The sequence below is a fragment of the Lissotriton vulgaris genome, chromosome 6 (genome assembly GCF_964263255.1).
Source record: "Lissotriton vulgaris chromosome 6, aLisVul1.2, whole genome shotgun sequence".
Classification (NCBI taxonomy): domain Eukaryota; kingdom Metazoa; phylum Chordata; class Amphibia; order Caudata; family Salamandridae; genus Lissotriton; species Lissotriton vulgaris.
The window spans coordinates 1,412,181,984-1,412,202,726 of NC_141694.1; the positions used below are offsets into that span (position 1 = coordinate 1,412,181,984).

At 45.8% G+C, this 20,743-nt stretch overlaps 1 protein-coding gene across 1 annotated transcript in view; it reads left to right on the forward strand.

The window, feature by feature from the left end:
• ECT2L (epithelial cell transforming 2 like) overlaps positions 1-20,743 on the forward strand; it is a 566,170-nt gene that overhangs the window by 534,011 nt on the left and 11,416 nt on the right. Inside the window, exon 21 of the mRNA XM_086927539.1 lies at positions 14,146-14,234. Coding sequence (XP_086783665.1) covers positions 14,146-14,234 — 89 coding nt within the window. The remainder of the gene's footprint in view (positions 1-14,145; positions 14,235-20,743) is intronic.

The window sequence follows — 20,743 nt, forward strand, 5'->3', positions numbered from 1 at the left end:
TCCAACACAGGCTGATCAATCACATCTCTTTTGAGGAAGATGGAACAAGGCTCAAAATTACATGGGTCTTCTCTACCTGGCCACTACACAAAACTATCTACAGCACACCTTAGGGCCCACCACAGGAGGGACTGGGGGGTGGGATCACAATGTCGCCATGTGACCGGACTGTTAGAATATGCTGGACGGTGCTGGGGGTGGGTTAGGTGTTAGGGGGGTAAAATGCAGATACATGAAGAGATCATCGACCAAATGTCCCTCAGGGATGCTCACTATGATGTTCTTGCTGGAAGTCCAGAACATTGCGTCGCCCGGCCCCCGGGATACGGGCTGAATGGCTGTGTATGATCTATGCTTATTCGATCCATGCGGGGGGGACACCATGAGTGTGCTGGTTGATTTATTGTATGCAATGGTTTCTAATTCTGCAATAAAAACAAATTAAAAAAAAAAAAAACTATCTACAGCACACCAGTGGGGAAGTATGAAGCAGAAAGTGACTGGAGCTGTTCCTGCACTTAAGAAGGGGCTTCTGTACTCCACCTTCATATAAGCCTACCTCAGTTCATATACAATCTGCCCTGGTTTTCTACCTAATCACATCTCTGTCTGGCATGCTCATGCACAACCTCCATCTTATCAGCTATACACATTGCTGCTTGCACAAAGAAAAGTTGCACATACATAATCCATGCACAGTCTCCCTCACCCACACAGAGCAGAGGTGATGGCGCCATGCATGTCCCATATAGATGGAGGAACGGTCCTGGTTGTCATGAACTAGTAGACCTTTATAAAAAAAGGAGAGGCTGGTAAGCGTCTTCTACTAAAATCACTACTGCCAATATTTTTAAGCCCAGTGAGATGATTGTAGAATAGAAAAGAGGGGTACACTTATGTCCCTCCAGACAGCAGCTTCCCATTCCAGATCTTGTACCATTTGACTCACAAGTGAATGTCGTGAGTGTGAGGTGAAAAATCAGAAGCCTGCACAGACATGCTGCAAAGGGAAATCAAGGATAGGGGTACACATTTTACCGAGCCATGCATTGTGGTATTTGTGTCGCTACAGTGTTATTCCCTGTTGGCAAGTCCTGGCCTCTGAAACTACTAATGCTTTTTGGTATCCTCCCGGCATAGAGAGGAAATCTATAACACATTGTTGGCAATTCCTGCCATAATGCTGTCCCTCTATAATGGTGATTGTTCTAGGCATATATTTTGGCTTACTTGTGACCTTGCCTACAATAATGGTACACTCTGTCTGGCATAATGGTGGCCATTCCTGCCATAATAATATCCGCAATATGCATATTGTGGCTATCCTTCGACTAATTGTGGCCACCCTTGGCATATTGGACCCATCCTTGACATACTGTAGGCATCAATGATCTAGTTGTGCCAATCCTTGCCTGGATTATGCTAACCCAAGGCAAGATGTATATGTGAGCAATTGATGAAAATGACAAACTAATGTTTCGGCACCAAACATATAATCCTAATTCAAAGCTGATATTTTTGAGGCAAGTGACAGCAAGACCTATACATAGGTACCACCACTGCGTGCTGATGTCATCATTTTTTTAATGTCTTTTAATGCATATCTGGAGCCCCGCATCAGAACTGTGGCAGTTCTTCACAGACTCTACAACTATTTTTTGGTGACAGTTTGCTAGTGATATCTCCCTTGAAGACTACCATCTTCAAACGGTGCCACACGTGCAGAAAGGAGATATTGGTTTTGGACCCGAATGAGGTCCATCTTTGCTGTCTCAGATCCAGTCAGGATTTGAAGCCATGCAACAAATGTTCCTGCTGCACCCAAAGGCCACCAAGAAGAGAGATGCAAGGTTTACATCACCAAGCATAAGAAACGTTCTTCCCCATTCCTGATCCCGATACCGCTGGATGTCACCATCCATGGGTAAGTCTAAGATGAAGTCCAAATCTCGGCACAAACATAAGATGTCCAGATAGGAGTCTCTCCGATGTCAGTCATGGTTCAGAGTAATGGTGCCTTAGCACAAATCCACAACAGTCATCTGACTCTGACCCCATTCCGCCGCTGGTGCTGGTGGGCTTCAGATTTCCCTGGCAGTCCTTGAATTTTGCAGTATCTGGAGGCCTTCAAAGAGGCAATGCTGCAACTTTTCTAGATAATCCTGGGTTCTCCTGGGTTGTCTTTGGGCCTGTGGATCCACAGAGGTCCCAAGTCAATCTTCTGCTGGAATGTTCTGTCCTGGCAGCAACTGACCCTATTAGACTTCCACCTGGTCCTTCTCCATTTCCGGGCCTCACTGCCATTCCTTTGCTTGAGACTAAACAAGTTCCCGGCAGGCCACTCCCCGCTCGAATGGCAACCCTTCTGTATGTGACTCGGACACTGGTATAAGATCCGAAATAGAAGTCCGCTAGATCTCAACCAATGTCTCAATATGAGATCAGAACTGGCCTGCCAGTGGTGTTTGAGGGTATTATGGCAGTGGCTTTACCTTAGTGCCAGTATATTTGACTTCTTGAGGCCAAATTCATCTCAGACTTGGATCCTATACAGGAACTGCAAAATGTTCCACATGATGATGATGAGAAGGAGATGGACAATTTGTTGCTGTCTCACTACTTGGGAGATGGTCTATAGTTAGACTTCCAGAATGCTAGTGGTCTTGATAATTTGCCAGAGACAGAATTGGACTGTCCATTTGGATCCCTTTCTGCTTTCTTACAGAGGGCAAAAACAACAGTTGATGGACAGAATGCAGAACAATGTCATACATTCACCCCAGTACAGAGATCTTGGCCTAAATCCATTGTTGTTTTGCACTCCACACCACCCCAGTTCAGACATGGCCATATGCAAATCAGCCTTGACCCTGTGCCTCATGGGAACAGTCCAGCCCGAACTGCCAAGCCATGTCTTCCCTGTACCGGAATCAAGCTTCCTAGGACTGGTTTCTGGCTATCAGCCGTCATCAGCCAGGATAGCTTGACTCCAGTGGTGTGGCAAGCACGGGACTCACGTCTGAGCATACCCGTCCCACTTGGGGTGACAAATGCAAAAACAACAGTTGATGGACAGAATGCAGAACAATGTCATACATTCACCCCAGTACAGAGATCTGGGCCTAAACCCATCGTTTTTATGCACTCCACTTACATAGGGCAGCATGGGTGTTGACTCTGCAGTTGCACTCAAAACTGAGGTTAATCTTCATACTGATATTTTGTAGCCTGGCTCTTCAAACTTAGAGCTGTTCCTGCCTGTCAACGAAGCCCTGACAGACAATCTGACTGCGACATGGTCGAAGGTATATTCAGCGGCACTGGCTAGTCAATTAATTGCTAGGCGCTATAGCACTGCTCTCGGTGACCCGGCAGTCTCAACCTAGTACCCAACTCAGGAAAACCATGTTGTTCAAGCTTCTGCCTACAAAGCCAACCCAAATGCCTTCCCTACTGCCCAACCTGATAGAGAATCGAAGTGCATTGACGTGCATGGCAAGAGGGTAGTGTCCTGAGCCAGTCTGGTAGTGCAATCTATAAATATGGTCTACCTATTAGGAAGATGCACTCATTTACCCTGGGGTATGGTGAAAGAGATCCTGCCTGCCCTCCATCAAGTGTTTTGGTTGGACTTCCTTTGTACAAACTGTCCACGAGCAACAGGAACCAGCCAAATATATTCGACGGGCCAAACTAGACTCTGCATATTGTGTAGGCTGTGCTATGTGCATGAGTGTCATTATCATGCCTGAATGTGCGTTCTGGAATCTCTAGGGACATGAAGGCATTCCTTATGGTTATGCCTTTTGTTTGCACCAGGATGTTCAGAGACTAGGTGCATTCCACTCTGATGTAGTTCAGAGATAGCCATGGTACAGCCCGCTTCTTGAACTTGTTCTCCCCGGCCTCCAGTTCCATCAATAATACTGGAAAATAAGGGGTAGCTCTTGGGGACTGGCTTACCGCCAAAGACACCCATCTCAGCCCATTCAGGAGCATGTTCAGCCCTATTGAGGCTCAAGGAGGTGTAGTGGTGGCTGAGGATGGAACCATTAAGAACATGGCCAGTCCTCCATGCTAGTGGGGAACAGACTACACTTTTACCTGCCCAACTGGCATGTCATCATCAGTCATTCCTGCGCCCTTCTGTTTTTGTAATCCTCCTATGGTTCCTCCTGTATTTAGTCTGACCATGGCAGAACATATGGCCAAATACAAAGAAAGGAGGGTCTGAGGGACTATTTAAAGACTCACAGATTAAATCCCCCTAATTCTATTTGTCAATAACAAAGTAATCCGTGGTCTGATCAAAAAAAGTGTCTTAAGGTACAAAGAAAGAAAAGACACTACAAGCCTTAAGTGCTCAGAAACTGAAATACCAAAACAAAAACATCTTGACTCTGTCTTCTATACAAACCCCTTCCTCCTGTTTTTGTTTTGGTATTTCAGTTTCTGAGCACTTAAGGCTTGTAGTGTCTTTTCTTTCTTTGTATCTTACTAGCAGCCCGTCCCGACGTTGTCCGGGTATGAAATAGAATGTGTGTAATGTGTGTATTTGGCAAGGGCAATTTATTTTAAAATCTCGCGGTAGACAACATTTTTTGTTTCATTAGAATCGGGACGGAGAAGGCCCAGCTGCAGCCCTGGTTGATGTTAGCAGGCGCGTGTAATTGGTGCAGTGATCCGCCGCCTGAGCCCGGCTACAGCCCTGGTTGATGTTATCAGGCGCGTGTAATGTTGTTGAAAGAGAGAGTTATCAGCCTCGTGTAAATCCCTTTAATGAGAGAGTTGAGTGACAGCGAGTAGGAGAGGCTGCAGTAATTGTCCCCGCAGACACGCTCATTTGCGTGTTCCCCCGCTTGAGGCCCAGATGCAGGCCTGTTTGATGTTAGCAGGCGCGTGTTCCCCCGCTTGAGGCCCAGCTGCAGCCCTGGTTGATGTTATCAGGCGCGTGTAATTAGTGTACTGATCTGCCGCCTGAGCCCGGCTAGAGCCCTGGTTGATGGTAGCAGGCGCGTGTAATTTCGTTGAATGAGAGAGTTCAGTAACACCATGCAGGAGAGGCTGCAGTAACATTACTTACCACGCCTCCAGCTGAACGCGTTTGTCACGCCCCCAGCACACGGCCACAGCAGACGATCTTCTGATTAATGTACGACCCACATGGCATGAAGGCCGGAACGTAGCACATGCCCCCAGCGTTTGTCACGCCCCCAGCGTTTGTCACGCCCCCAGCACCCGCCCACAGCCCACGATATGATGACTATACCACACGCCCCCCAGCGTTAGTCACGCCCACAGCCCAAAGCACAACGCAGACCCGCCCACAAGGGACTACTTTGCTGGCACGGTTCTTTTACCTTTTAAATGTATATGGTGGCCGTCTGCATAGCCTATGTCCTTCTGCTGCAACTGCCCTTTCCAACGCTGTATTGGGTGTTGTGATTGGTGCTGTGGTTACTGAGATTACCCGCCTCAAAGGTTTGGGCTCTCTTTATAATATTAGTATGGAAGACACTTTTTAGAACATATGGCCAGCCAAAGCAGTTACGTCATTGCTGAACAAAAGGGCAATAGAGACCCCAAGGGAGAAGCCAAGGGACTTTGGGTGCTACCACTTTTACTTTTTGGTGCCCAGAAAGGGCATTGTGCTCAGACTGATTTTGGGCCTTCAGTTGTATTACACTTTTCTTGTGAAGGACACATTTAAAATTCTAACTCTGATGTCCCTAAATCCTTGGGATTGGTTAGATGCTGTACCTGGATCTACAGGATATATAATTGCATGTACCCACCTTGGAGCCCCATCAGTTGCTCCTCAGCTTCATGGTAGGAAAGAAACGCTTTCCGTTCACTGTCCTGCCTTTCAGTCTCAGCTTAGCCCCAGGGTACCAATGAAGGTGATGGTGGTGATTGTGCCTATCATCGCAAGGCAGCTGTGCACATATTCCTTTTCCTTGATTAGTGGCTGTTGAAGTTGTGTTTGTCACAGTTGGTTGAGGCTCACCTGTGGCTGACCATCTTGCTCCTGTCTTCCTTGTCATACAGACTGGTTGTGCACTTGCCTGGAGAATCAGTCCCCACTCAGGTAGAAAACTTCATACAAAATTATGTTTCAAGCAGAAAACTTTAACCGCATCGATGCGGCGATTTTTCCCGCTTTGTGCGGCATTTTTCGAAATACTGCGTTACATGACGAGCTCAGCTCGTCATCAGCACACGGCAGGTAAGCCTGATGACGAGCTGAGCTCGTCATCAGCATCAAAGTGGTTAATAAATCAAAGTACATTTTTCTGTGAAAATACATAATCCATTGAACAGCTGCCTATAGGTTGATAGACAATGTAGCTTTACATTCTATTGTAGCAAAAAAAAACTAATTGCTCCTTGCAAATTCAATTAAAACATTCCATGCTCCCATTCCAATGTATTCTGGCCAATGAATAGCCCTTCTTCAGGAAAAAGAGAGCTAAAAGAAAATTTATGTCAACATCATTAAAAAAGAGCACAAAAAACATAGCTGCCCCTATATACACTCATCAAAGTTATTGACTCCTCCTGAGTGGCTAAGCAACTCAAACCAAAACTCTGTTTAAATCGCAATGCTCTGCGTAACTGGTTGCAAAGCTGTGACAATAGCATTCTGCAAACCAGAACTTGCAACCTTAAACCTGTGAAACCAACCAAAGGCTTTTGCGACTGATAACACATGAGGAGAAAAGGAAACTGCCCTGTGCGTGTAAAACCAACTCAGAATGGGAAACACAACAGTCCACGTGGGCATGGGAAACTACGGATGCATCTAATTTGCCAAATGGCCCAAGTGTGATTGTGAAACTGCAATTCCCAAGAAGAACATGAAAAGAGTTGATGAAACCTAAATGTGAAAATCAAAAAAACATGAGGAGTACCACCACGAAGAACTAAGCAGTAGTTCTGAGTGGATATTTATGGCAGAAAGAAAAGAGATTTTCTTTTGTATAAAAACCCCTCACTCACCAACCTGGTTGGTGACATGCTTCATCATTGGGTCCACCCTGACAGCCGAGTGCCATCAGGGTGTGCTTCGACACCCGAACTACAGTGGAGCTGGTATTTGTGCAAGTGGTGCAAAAAAGTGGTGTTAAAAATTGTCCTGGTATAACTTATGTGAAAATGATTTTATTCAAAAGCTACTGGAAAATATTAAAAAACAACCTCGTAACGGGGACGGCATCGAGAGGCGCGTAGGTTAATGGCCACATTGACTCAGTCTAACTAATATGTCCACACTGAGACTAGCCTTCCCTCTGCCCCCGTGAAGCCTTAAGACCCAGACTAGGAGTCTTTTTGCTCTTTTTCCTCGCCAATTTTAGATTCGAGTTTGTTTGCCTACTACAGATTTTTGGCAGTAGGTTACAAGGAATTTAGGACTGGCTGCGCGTTAGTGAGCGCTGACCACCCATTTTCCTCTGGTCCTGACGAAAACCTGGAAACCACCACCCATGGGTTGAAACATGTAGACCAATTACACATAGATACGCACGGACATAACAACCCTATATGTATCTACACACCTTTTTTTATATTGTCCAGTAGCATGGTGTCACTCCTTACAACACTTTATGCAATTATAGTTTTGTTGATTACAACGTTCTGAGCAAAATCGTCCATAATTAAACAGACAGTAAATCGGTGCAAAATACGAAATTGGCATCTCAAAAATAATTAGTACAGTTAATATTATAGGGAGTGGTTCCTATTAAGAGAAAAATACAAGGACATTCACATGTGGCTAGAAATTGTGAGATCTCGCCAATCATCAAAGGTCGGGTAGGTAACTGCTGGTGTGCATAAAAAGGGCTGGGGGAGGAGGGATAACATAATGTATCCTGATTGAGGGGGCGCAGTGGCTGAGATGGTGCAGTAGTTTGGGGGGTGGTCATCATTGGAGAAGAGGACCTTGTGCTCCTGCACAGTAGGCACCTTGACACCTAGCTTGCCACTTGCCTGTGGCCTACAGTTCCTGCTTGGTCCAGACTGATCCAGTGACACCGCAGCTGCCCAGGTTTTCCCATTGGGGTTTGCTTACTCACCGTTCTTCCTGACAACAAAAGCCCCACCTGCCCCAGGACCTCTTTAATGCAGACCACAGTGTTTGTGCAATTGGTGCGCCTCTGGTGCATCAAAAGCAAGCCACATGGACGACAAGACAACCATCAGAGGCACCCTCGCATACCAACCGCCAGGCCCTCGCTCCAGCTTCTGCAACACCATTGCGCCCCTAGCCTTAGACTCCAAGGACTACATCTTCCTCGGCGGCCTACATTTTCACATTAACGACCCCAGCGGCAAAAACACTGCACACCTCCTAGACAGTAAGAGCCGCCTCGGATCGACCCAGATCATCCACAACCCTATACACACAGCAGGACACACGCTGGACCCAACTCCTGCCTCAATTACAGCCATGTCCCAGAACTCAAATGGACCGATTACGCCATCATTTCAGCATCTCCAGCGCCCACACAACCAACCCCAAGATGACCAACGCCCCTCACCAGAGGTGGAATAAAATCTCAGAGATCAGCTGGGCGAACCCCCTCAACACCGCCAAACCTGCTACCACTACCAACCTCAAACAGGGAGTGATAAACTTAAATGCCTGAATCCCCAATTGCGCAGACAGCATCATCCCCATCAAGAGCAACATCCATAGAAAATCCTCTGAAAAGGCCAGCTTGCACCCCCAAGAACTCAGAACAGCAAAATGAGACAGCAAACAGTTGGAATGGAGATGGCTCACCAGCAAGGACATCTCCGACAGAGCAGCCTTCAAGTCCTCCCTCAACCACTACCACCGCCTGCTGAGGGCAACATAAAAGACAGCCCTTGCCACACACATCAAAACCAGCCCCAACAACACCAAAGACTTTTTAAACACAGTTAAGGAATTCTCTTATCCGGCTGCCAGCAAAAGCAACAGCACACCCTCACAGGAGCTGTGTGACAACCTTGCCTACTTCTTCTACGCAAGATCGCAGCCATATACAGAAACTTTGAACCCACTCCTACAAAATTCCTTGATACAAAGGCCACCACCGTAACTGACACGGACCACACACTGACCACCTGGAACATCCTCTCCACCCAGGATACCACCTCCACCATGAAAGCCGTCCACTCTGGAGATCCCACAGACCCAGGCCGGAACCACATCTTCAACCTCAGAAACCAAATTATCGGCCCGTAACCCAAGACCCTCCTCAACACCTTTATCACCACAGCAACACTTTCCGATGCCTACAAATATTCCAAAGACAGACCACTACTCAAAAAACCCTCCGCCAACCCCTGCAAACTCAAAAACTACCAGCCAATCTCCATGCTTCCATTTCCCAGCAAACATACTGGAAAAGATCATCAACAATCAACTCATGACACATAAGGCAGAACCAGCTACTCGGCGCCTCCCAATCCGGCTTCCGCGGCAATCACAGCACCGATATTACCCTGTCCTCGACCTCTCAGCAGCCTTCAACACCGTATCCCACCACACACTGATCATTATACTCCACCATATCGGCATCCAAGGGGACACGCTCAGATGGATCACCTCTTTCCTTACTGGAAGAACCAAAGAGGATCCACCTCCCACCTCTGAACCCAAGGAGATCACCTGCTGTGTCCCCCAAGGCTCAGCCCTCAGCTCAACGCTCTTCAACGCATATATGACCCCGCTGACCAACATTGTCTGATCCCATGTCTCAACCTAATTTCCTACGGAGACCAGACCCAATTCATCCTCTCACTCACCAACGACCCCACCACCACCAGAACCAACTTCCACAAATGCATGACAAATATCACCGACTGGATGAAGAACAATTGCCTATAGCTGACATAGACCAGACAAAAGTACTGAACTTTGGCAACAGCAGTAACATGAGTAACTGCTCCTGGTGGCCATCAGACCTAGTACCCGCACCTGTTCCCTCCGACCAAGCCAGAAACCTTGGAATCATCATTGACAACAATCTCCTCATTAAATCACACACCAATGCCGTCTCCTCCACATCACTCTGCACATGCTACATAAGATCTTCAAGTGCCACCCCGTCACGCAAGATGCACCGTGACACAAGCTCTCATCACCAGCTGACTGGACCACAGCAGTGCCTCTATGTAGGAATCGCCACACATCTTCTACAGAGACTTCAGGCCATATAGAACGATGCAGCCAGACTCATCCTCGAACTTCCCCGACAAACCCACATCACACCCCGCCACAGGAAACTCCACTGGCTCCCCATACAGAAGAGATGCCAATTCAAGCTGCTGACCCACGTACACAAGGCTTTACACAACCAAGGACCCACCTATATTAACGACCATCTGAACTTCCACCAACCTTCGAGAAGACTACGCTCCACCTTCCTTTTATTGCCCATACTCCCTGCATCTATCGAAGCAAAAGTTGAGGATGCTCCTTCTCCCTCATTGCAGCAAAGACCTGGAACAGCTCCCCACGCACCTCTGGGCCATCACCTTACTTCCGGAATTCGAATGGCCCTCAAAACTTGGCAGTTTGAATAAGCCTCCGGGGACTGCAAACATCTGGATCCCTTTTTGGGTGATCAGCCGTGCTTTATAAATTCTGATTGGTTGGTTGATTGACTGCAGGTGGACTTCCCAGAGGGTCGCAATCCTGGTACGCCAGAGGCTACGCATCTCCTCCCTCCATAGGAAGGTACTTTCTGCCTGCACCCAGTGTTGTAAATCTGTGTGTTAGGATGGTGTGGTGAGGACAGAAGAGGACCTCCAACGTTTGGCCCTCTTGGCAAGCAGAAGAGCTGATTCCAAAATTCTAGTGGTCAATTTAGTCTTCGTAGGCTGTGGATGCATCCCCAGGAATACAGCCCCAGGAGTGTCCGAAACTGATTTATTTGTTATCTCAGACAGTGTTGTCAGGACCTTAGACCAAAAGAGATGCAGTCTTGTGCAGCTCCAAAGCATGTGCATCAGGTGTGCAGGCACGGTGTGGCATCAAAAGCATTCTGGGCATACGAAGGGGAAACCTTTCTGAACGTTTAATAGCATGGAGTATTTTGGCTTGTAAGAGTTTGAAGCTGACATTCCACGTAGCCTTGGAGGTATATTCCAATACAGCCTGTCACTCCTTGTCAGTAAAAGCAGAGTGTGGCTCTGATTCCTAGGCCTGCTTAGTGGGCAGCAGTGTCACTCTGTCATGTTCCTGGATCCCTTATATGATCAAATACTCCGAGCCATATTTAGGACCTGGTTTGTGTCGCTCTTGCACCATGCAAAACGATTTTTGAAGACACGCAAAGCCACCCTGAGTGGCTCTAAAAATCTGGAGTAACGCAGAACAGATTGCTGCATTGCATTACTCTGCCCTAGGCAAGCGTTCCATGGGTGTTCCACACAACCACCGTGGTTTTTTACGCATTCCCAGAATTACAAGACCTTGTAAACCTGTGAATGCACCAAAGAGATATGCCTTCCCTGGAGAGGCGCAACAAGGAGAAATATATTTCTCCTCGTAACTTCCTCTTTTTATGTGTGCTGCACTTGCACTGCACCACTATATCATAAATATCCCCTCCGTCTCTTCCCAAGCCCTATTGTGTGGAGCATTTGTAGAGCAGCGTGTGTGTGGGGCGGGCTCCATACAAAGAGCCTGCCAGGCTGATTGCATGGCAGATCCTCCCATATGTGAGAAATTCTCCTGCTTTCAAGTCAGACTACTCTCACATGAGGTCGATAAGTGTTCCCTCCTCAAACATGACCCCAAAAGTTGTCAGCCCAATGCGCTTCCAGGGAATTTATTCCTGCCAATAGACTGTATCATTACAGAGGGGATGACCTAGCAGCGGAACTGTGTCCGCATAGGCATGTGCAGGGCTGGTTATACTCCAGGGAGTTAGAGTCAGATAAGTGCAATCTCAAGCAGTGATGAGTGACGAGCAGTCCCCCTGCAAGGAGGGAAAAGGGCAGAATTCAGAGTGCCACTTTGGATTTAGGTAGGTGTAAAGCCAGTCTACGCAAGCTGGAAGTCAGCCAGCCAGTAAGCGGACTATTGCAGGTGAGTCACATAAGAATAGGCTTGAAACTTAAGAGCCCCTAGGCCCCCACGGTCAGTGGGAAGTTTGTTTGTCTAAGGCAATCAAACATGCCCCATATCAATTTAGTCAGTAATGTATCCATCTCCCTGAACGTCTTAAGGAGAAAGAGTTAATGTTTTGGGTTATCAAAATCACTGCTGGCAGAAACATAGCAGCAGTCTGTCCATTGTTATGCCATACCTCCTAGAAGCCTTTGGGCATCAAACCAGAAGCATCCAGGAGAAAGTAGCAAACACCCCATTTGATGTGAAGAACACATATACCTTCACTGATGCGGTCCTCCTGGATGAAAAGTGGACCCGGTCAGATCACCTAGTGCCATTCCATTAGTACCATCCAGAATACCCTACTCCTTGGAGCTGCCAGAGCCTCATCGATGACATGTCATATTCTATAGGGAAGTATTTTTGGAAGAAAAATCTCAGAGACTCCAATAGATTTGAATGAAACATCTTGGGGGAAAAGGTAGAGGTTAGTAATAAGCCTCAGTGTTAGGCATAAGGAATGACGTAGCGTGCAGGTATGAATTAGGTGAGAGTTTGGGTAGGGGTAACCGGTAGGATTCAGGTAAGGGGTAATATTAAACTTAGCCATGGGGTAACTTAGTAGGTATTGTTAGTTAGTGGTTGGGGTTGGGTTAGGTTTTGGACAGTGTTACTGTTGCATACAGGAAATGCTGTATATTAAGAGCAAAAAGTTAGGGAATACTTCTGAGGAAATGACATTGAACTGGAGAATCCGCTCTAATGAATAAACAATCTAAGTTCCTGGTAACGAGGTCTAGAGTAGGCGCACTGCCGTTAGTCCGGATAGGGTAATGGTAAGTACACTTATCTGTAAATAGTGCATCCAAAGGGTAGGAAAAGAGGTTGGCTACCAGACAACCCCACAGGGGCTCACATAGTGAGTACCTAAACAGTAATATTAGACTCCCCTCTGAGCACTCTAGCTATAATGTCAATGTTGACCATAAACCGTTTCTAGCATTCAATTTGTATAATAGATACAACTAAATATGATTTACAGTAAACAAATCCATTTACTTTAAATCATATTTAGTTGTATCTATTATAAAAATTGAATGCTAGAAACGCTCTAATGAGTAGTTTGCTAATGTTTTGTTATCTGCATTTGGGAGTGAAGTGATCTGCCTAAAATCCATATCTTCCGGAATCCATATGTGAAAATTATATGGCCTCATGGTTTAAGTTGTTAGAACTCTCAGTGGTATTATAGGTCCACAGGATAGGGTTACCCTTTATGTTTCTTCTATTGATGATATATTTTTTTTATTGACAACTAAAATACTGCTTGTTGTTTACAAGTGCAGCGCTGCAAATTAAACCAGATTTGCGTCTGCTCTACTTCTCTGCAGGAATATAATTTTCCATGTAAGGTTGGACTGTAAGGAGTTTTTCAGTATATGAGGGAGTTGCATCCTGATGTACACTCAAATGTTTGTGACTCAACGCAGTGCACATACCTCTCAGCCCCTGACTAGCCAAGCTTACATGACATACGCAATAAGGTACATTTGAAGCATATTACAAGTCACCAAGGAGTTCTGGGATCATATACAGGAACGATGCAGAATCTGGAAAATGAAGAATCCTATTACATTTTTGGAAATTGTGCTATGGTAATGCCTAATGAGACCATTTAGAAGAGGGACTATTGTGTATATTGTGATCTAGAACAAACCCAAGATATCTGTTCCAATAGATGGCAGCAAGTGAAATCAAGGCTGATGCAGGAGCTCGGAGCCTCTATGCCTCCCTCTCTCTACTTCATCCCGAGCAAGATCTTTTCAGAGAGTTCTTAAAAAAAACAGCAGACTCATGTTCACTGAACATTTTAGTGTATAATAATTTATACTACTTTTTATATCGTTTTTTTTTAATGCTGGCGTACAGCCAAATGTAAAGTGTACAATAAAAGTAGGTTTTAAAATATAAACAAGATATTCCCACTCTGTCAAACGTGTTGATTGATTTGCTTAATGAAATGCTTTATTTTGCAGAATTTACTGGAAGCAAACAGGCACCTGATTAGAGTGCAGGATGTTGCCTTACTAAGTTGTCCGAATGAAGAAATCAGTGCTTCTCTGAGGTATTTCTAATAAAACAACATGTAATTTTTCAAAATGTAATTTTGGGCACATGATGACACTTGCGTTGTTACTTGCCGTAGCTCAAGTCCTTGTTTTTGACTCCCTGTTGCTGAGGTTGATAGTTCATAGTTTCCCTCCCTATTTTCATCCGTATTTAAGGTGGTTCCATGCAACATTCTGTATATATTCTGAGCATGCTGGATCCTTCTCAGAGGCATGTTGGTGGTCTACAAACCCACCAGGCACATTTGTAACACATTCTGTTCTCTTGACACCTTCATGTGCTCTGTCCTTCAGCCTCAGTCATGAAAAAGTCCCCTGCTGCTGCCCTACTAGTACATATGGGCCTGTGGGTGCTCTCACTTGTGCAGGCAGCACTCTCCCATCCCTGACTGTTGACCTCACTACTCTAGAGTGCTTCACTAACAATTCCTGGACTATATCATGAAACGTTAATTTGCCTGTGACTTTCTCACTATCAAACAACTGCCTAAATTCTGTTTGTGTTGAGATTTAGTTATAAACTCTTTTGTACTGAATGACGAGAATGCTTGCCAGTGCTTAATTTATATCAGTGGTTGCCGGCGTGGGCACCAAATCCTATTTTTGAGGAACAGGACATCATTTTTCAGCTACAGACTTAGGCACAGAACACAAGGGAAAAGACAGAAAAGAGAATGAAGTTGTAAGAGAGGACAGTAGAAACTAGAGGAGAAAGCAGAAAGTGAAAAAGAACCTGAAAGAGTGTGATAAAGAGAAAGAAAGTTTAGGGTGGTGAAAAAAGAGGCATGAGGTGGAATCAAGACTCTGCAGCCTTGGTATTCAGTAACCCTGGCATTCATCAGAGCAGTTGAACTGCTCCTAATAACAACTTGATAACTCTACATTTCTGTTTGATATGATATTCTCAGCATTTAAATTATTATGAAAGTACAAAACCTGATGGCTGTTATCCAGACCTGCTTCAACAAAACCCCCCTGCCAATTCATCGGACCCTAACCAAGCAGCCACCAACCTCACACAATGGATTACCCACAGCGCAGACAAACTAGCACCCTTGAAAAACCATCTAATCAAGCAAGGTAACAAAAAAGCCCCCTGGTTCAACAATGACCTTAAGAAATCCAAGAAGTTCTGTTGGACTCTCGAGAAAACCTGGAGAAAAAACCCTACCACTGACAACCTGGCCTCCTTCAAGAACGCCACCCGCAAACACCACCAACTCATCCGATCCACCAAGAAATCAGCATTTAAGGATCGACTTGACAACAATGCCCAAAACAGCAAGGAACTATTCAACATCGTCAAAGAATTCACTAACCCCTCCGCAGGCACTAACGACATCACCCCCTCCCAAGACCTCTGCGACTCTCTATCATCATTCTTCCATAACAAAATCGCTGAAATACATAACAGCTTTCAAAACCAGTCCGAAGACCAGCCCACTCCACCCACCTCCGAACCAAAACCCCCCTCTAACAACCTTTGCGCCTGGAACCCAATCACCACTGAAGACACCATCCGCCTGATGAATTCCATCCACTCAGGATCGCCAACGGACCCTTGTCCCCACCACATCTTCAACAAAGCAGACTCCATCATCGCACCCCATCTCCGAGACGTCATCAACTGCTCCCTCAACTCCGCCACCTTCCCAGAAAACTGGAAACATGCCGAACTCAGCCCCCTTCTGAAGAAACCCACGGCTGACCCAACCGAACTTAAGAACTACCGCCCCATCCCGCCCCATCTCGCTCCTCCCATTCCCCGCCAAAGTCATCGAGAAAGCCGTCAACAGTCAGCTCGCCACCTTCCTCGAATCCAACAAATCCCTAGACTCCTCTCAATCAGGCTTCCGAGCCAAACACAGCACCGAAACCGCCCTCATCGCAGCAACAGATGACATCCGAACACTACTGGACAACGGAGAAACAGTTGCTCTCATCTTACTTGACCTCTCCGCAGCCTTCGACACAGTCTGTCAAAGCACCGTCATACAACGCCTCAGCAACATCGGAGTACAAGGAAAGGCATTGGACTGGATCATATCGTTCCTCACCGGAAGAACCCAGAGAGTCCGCCTCCCCCCTTTCAAATCAGAGGCCACCGAAGTCATCTGCGAAGTACCACAAGGATCATCACTCAGCCCCACCCTCTTCAACGTATACATGAGTCCCCTCGCATCCATCGCGCGCCAACACAACCTCAACATCTCCTACGCAGACGACACCCAGCTGATCCTCTCCCTCACCAAAGACCCAAACACCGCCAAAACCAACTTACACGAAGGAATGAAAGAAGTAGCCGAGTGGATGAAACACAGCCGTTTGAAACTAAACTCTGACAAAACAGAAGTCCTCATCTTAGGATCATCCCCCTCTGCCTGGGACGACTCATGGTGGCCACCGGCCCTCGGAACCGCACCCAAACCCACGGACCACGCACGTAACCTGGGCTTCATCCTGGACTCCTCCCTCTCGATGACCAGACAAGTCAACGCCGTCTCATCATCCTGCTTCAACATCCTACGAATGCTCAAAAAAATCTTCTGTTGGATCCCCACCGAAACAAGAACGACAGTCACCCACGCACTGGTCACAAGCCGATTGGATTACGGCAACACCCTTTACGCCGGAACCACAGCCAAACTACAGAAAAAACTCCAACGCATCCAAAACGCCTCAGCCAGACTCATTTTAGACATCCCTCGGCAAGCTCACATTTCCGACCACCTGAAAGACCTCCATTGGCTCCCTGTCAACAAGAGAATAACGTTCCGTCTCCTCACCCACGCACACAAAGCCCTCTACGACCTAGGACCCGAATGCCTCAACACGCGTCTATCCTTCTACACCCCCTCCCGCCAACTACGATCGTCCAATCAAGCCCTCGCCGCAATTCCGCACATCCACAGATCCACCATGGGGGCAAGATCCTTCTCCTACTTAGTGGCTAAAACCTGGAATTCTCTCCCCACCCACCTCCGCCTCACTCAGAACCAACTCTCTTTCAGAAAGCAACTAAAAACCTGGATAATCGCCACCCTCCCTCAAGCGCCTTGAGACCCTCTGGGTGAATAGTGTGCTATACAAATTTTGGAACTTGAACTACTTGCCCGTAGGATCCCGATATATGTTATAGTTGTTGACTGCCTCTCGCCTATTCTGGGGATGGAAAGTATGGGGCATATTTACAAAGGGCTTGTGTTGTCCTTGCACGACGGAAGTCATCGCTAGGCAATGCAAGTCCTTAAATGGCATTGACTAAGCCACACATAACCACCTTATGTGACTCTGTGTGATTTAGTAAATCCAGAATTAAGCAAGGCAGCGCATATCGCTGTGCGTTTCATTGCGGAAGGCAGGCATTCCATGGGTAGAGTGGGAGCGTTCCCATGCTTCCATCCATGGTTTGTGACACAATCAAAGATTTATTAAAGTCAGTAAAGCTAGAATTGCGCCAAAACGCTGCACCTCCCTGACCAAGGCGTAACAAGGAAAAATATCTTTATTTCTCCTTGCATTCTGCAGCACACATAGAAAGAGGAAAAAGCCTCAAAGAATGTCTTTTGTGCAGAAAGGTGTCCCTTTCTGCACAAGAACAATCCTGTTTGTAACTTGGGCACCCTTGCAGCATGGCTCAAGGGTACCATCGGTGGCGCTAGGCTGCCAAAAGTACACCAGGAGACAGAAGAAATGTACCATATCTTAGGATATATGGCACATTTCTGCTTTCTCCCTTTCACGTATTGCAGTGCAGCAAGTTGTCTTGATATTTTGCAATGTGTGAAATCTTGGTAAATATACCCCATATAAATGACATGTCTACCACTGATTTTGAACTGTTATGGTACCTCATGTAAATTTGCAAGATTGCAGGATCGCTCTCTCCTCCCCTTTTAGCCTTGTTGAGTGATAATGGACCCTGGGCATAGGATTTCTGATTTAATGCAGTACTTCAGTACCGAAATGTCCTTTGTATTGTCAGCTTATAGTTGCACCCTACTTTACAAACTGAGGAGTACAGAACAGTAGAGGGAAATATTGTCGGTTCACAGTGCCCCCTAGGGTGATCCTTAGTGTTTGATCACACCATATTAGACTTACCAACTCCTCAAATGAACCCATCATCCAGAAATATCTGTTTCATTATACAGGGCGTACTGGCAGGGTCAAAATATGCACTACTTTTGAGGAATCAGAATTTATCACACCAAGACTACATGCAGGGAATTACAAGCATTCAGAAATTGCAGTTTAACACAGTTATCTAGTCACTGGCCTACAATTTCAGGAAAACCATGCCTTTTTAAGTATTTGTGGTACTGTTACCTACTTTGATAGGGGAAACATAGAACATTGACTATTAGAAGCTTAAAAGGCCTGCCCTTTCTTCAAAAAGACATGGCTCTGCATCCTTCTAGAGACTTCTACTTAAGATTGCATACGGGGAACAGTGAGGCAAATCCACAAATTAATTTGCCTTTTGTAAATTCTGTTTGCATTACCATTGTTCAAACGTGTAAAATAGAATTTTAGGGAAAAGCTCTCATCTTACATATGGCGTCCCTCTTAATATTGTGTAGTTCTGCATTTGGGCAGGCGAGGAGATAGGTCCACATAAAAAATAAGAAGTTAGGACCTCACCTCTCCGGGGCCCAAACTTGGTTCCATACCTGTATCTAAATCTGCCTGTATCCATTCTGGAACAGTAGTGCCTATTGTTTTTCAGCATGTGAGATATATTTTTGGCTTTGAGAAACTTAAAGGCTGCACATTTTTTGCAAGGTCTTCAGTCATTTGAGTTCTGTGTACTTCCACCTAGGAGTTAGTTTGACCGTATTCTTTCCTAGAAATCAAAGTGCAACAGTTTTGACTTTAAATGCAAATGATCAGGGTCCTTTGCATATATCACACGTCTGCTTGTCTACAATATTTCAGTTGCCAAGTTTTTTCACTGTACATGTTTAATAAATATCTGAAAAGGCAGAAAGATTGTTCCGAGCTCTGACATGTAATTCCACATGTAAGCCTGTCTGTCCAAAAGCCAATGAGTGTGATTTATGGATGAGGAATCCATCTATAGTTGAAAGTATACATCACCTCTTCTGGCTGATTAGACTGTTTGAGGGCAGACAACTCCACTAAGAACTTAATTGGGCTGTTCAAACACAGTAGAGAAGTTCACCGAGAATCCACCTCTCTCTTAGGGTCAGCTGAGTTCCCCATCTTTACTAGGCACACCACCTGGATGAATAAGTCCATACGGTTCAATGGATGGAGAACAGCTCTTGCTGAAGGATGATCCTAGCTCACAGTTGTATGTAGTATGGACTGCCTTCTGAGGTAAAATCTCTACTACATGACATATTGATGAGTTCTCTAATAAGACATAGCATTCAGTATGGATTTTTCATTTGGAGGAATTCCAATTGCGTAAGCTGCTGACAATCATTTGGTCAACAGTACCAGTGACATCGCAAGACTTTTCGCTGGAACTTCATCCATAAACCTGAGACTTCTGGTAATGAAAATGGCTAATTATATGAAAGTGTACTCCCTTTAATTTAAATCGATCTTATATGATTGTGGAAATGCCTTATGGGAGTGTGAAACATTTCAAATTCATTTTCTTCATTCACCATCCAGATTACTCAATCTTCGATTGGAACTGTGTTCCTCACTGTTCTTTATTAGAATACAATTAAGTGAGAATTCTGTCTTTATTGTTATTGCAGTGCTGCTGCTAACTGTTGTTCTTGCTGCCCAGCCAGTGTGAATGTGGTGTGGAATGTTGGAGCAAGATGATGCTGTGGAATGCTGGATGAGTGACGTTGGCAGTTGGTGTATGGACTGAGCAGCAGGAAGGCTGCTCCTGGTCGAGATCTCTGTACTTTTACTCTTGATCCTACCATCTTGATAAATACTACCTAAGATACTCTGGAGTTGGATCTTCGTTTGATTACAACATTTTGGTGATGGTTAAAAGGAACCAAAGAAGAATCTGCACATGTGAACTGTGATAGAAAAATGATGGATATAAACCAACAAGACATTAAGCTGAGGAAACAGTTAAAAGAAGAATTTTAAAGCAATGTATAGTACAGCGAAATATAGTATACCCTTCAGCCCCACCGGTGTCCTGTTCCACCGGACAGCCTACCAGCCAGGGCATACTTCAATTGAACAATGTGTTGCTGTTACACCTATCAGGTCTCATGGATGGGAATTTCATGACTCTGTGGGACTCTGGGTTACTATTGGAAATAAGGAGAATCGGCTGCGTGTTTATTGCATCAGGACTTCACCACTTACACTGGTCTTATGGATGGTGTGAGAGTATGACAGAGACTGTCGTGGATGACGCCTGCAGCCCATGGTCGGAGACACATATGTGAGTCAGCAAAGTCATGCGGGCCAAGCTGTCAGCTGTGAAGGCCCAGTGTTAATGTCAACACTTGTCTGTAGTGGCAGCAGTTAAGTGGCAGTGAGAGGTCCAACAAAGCTG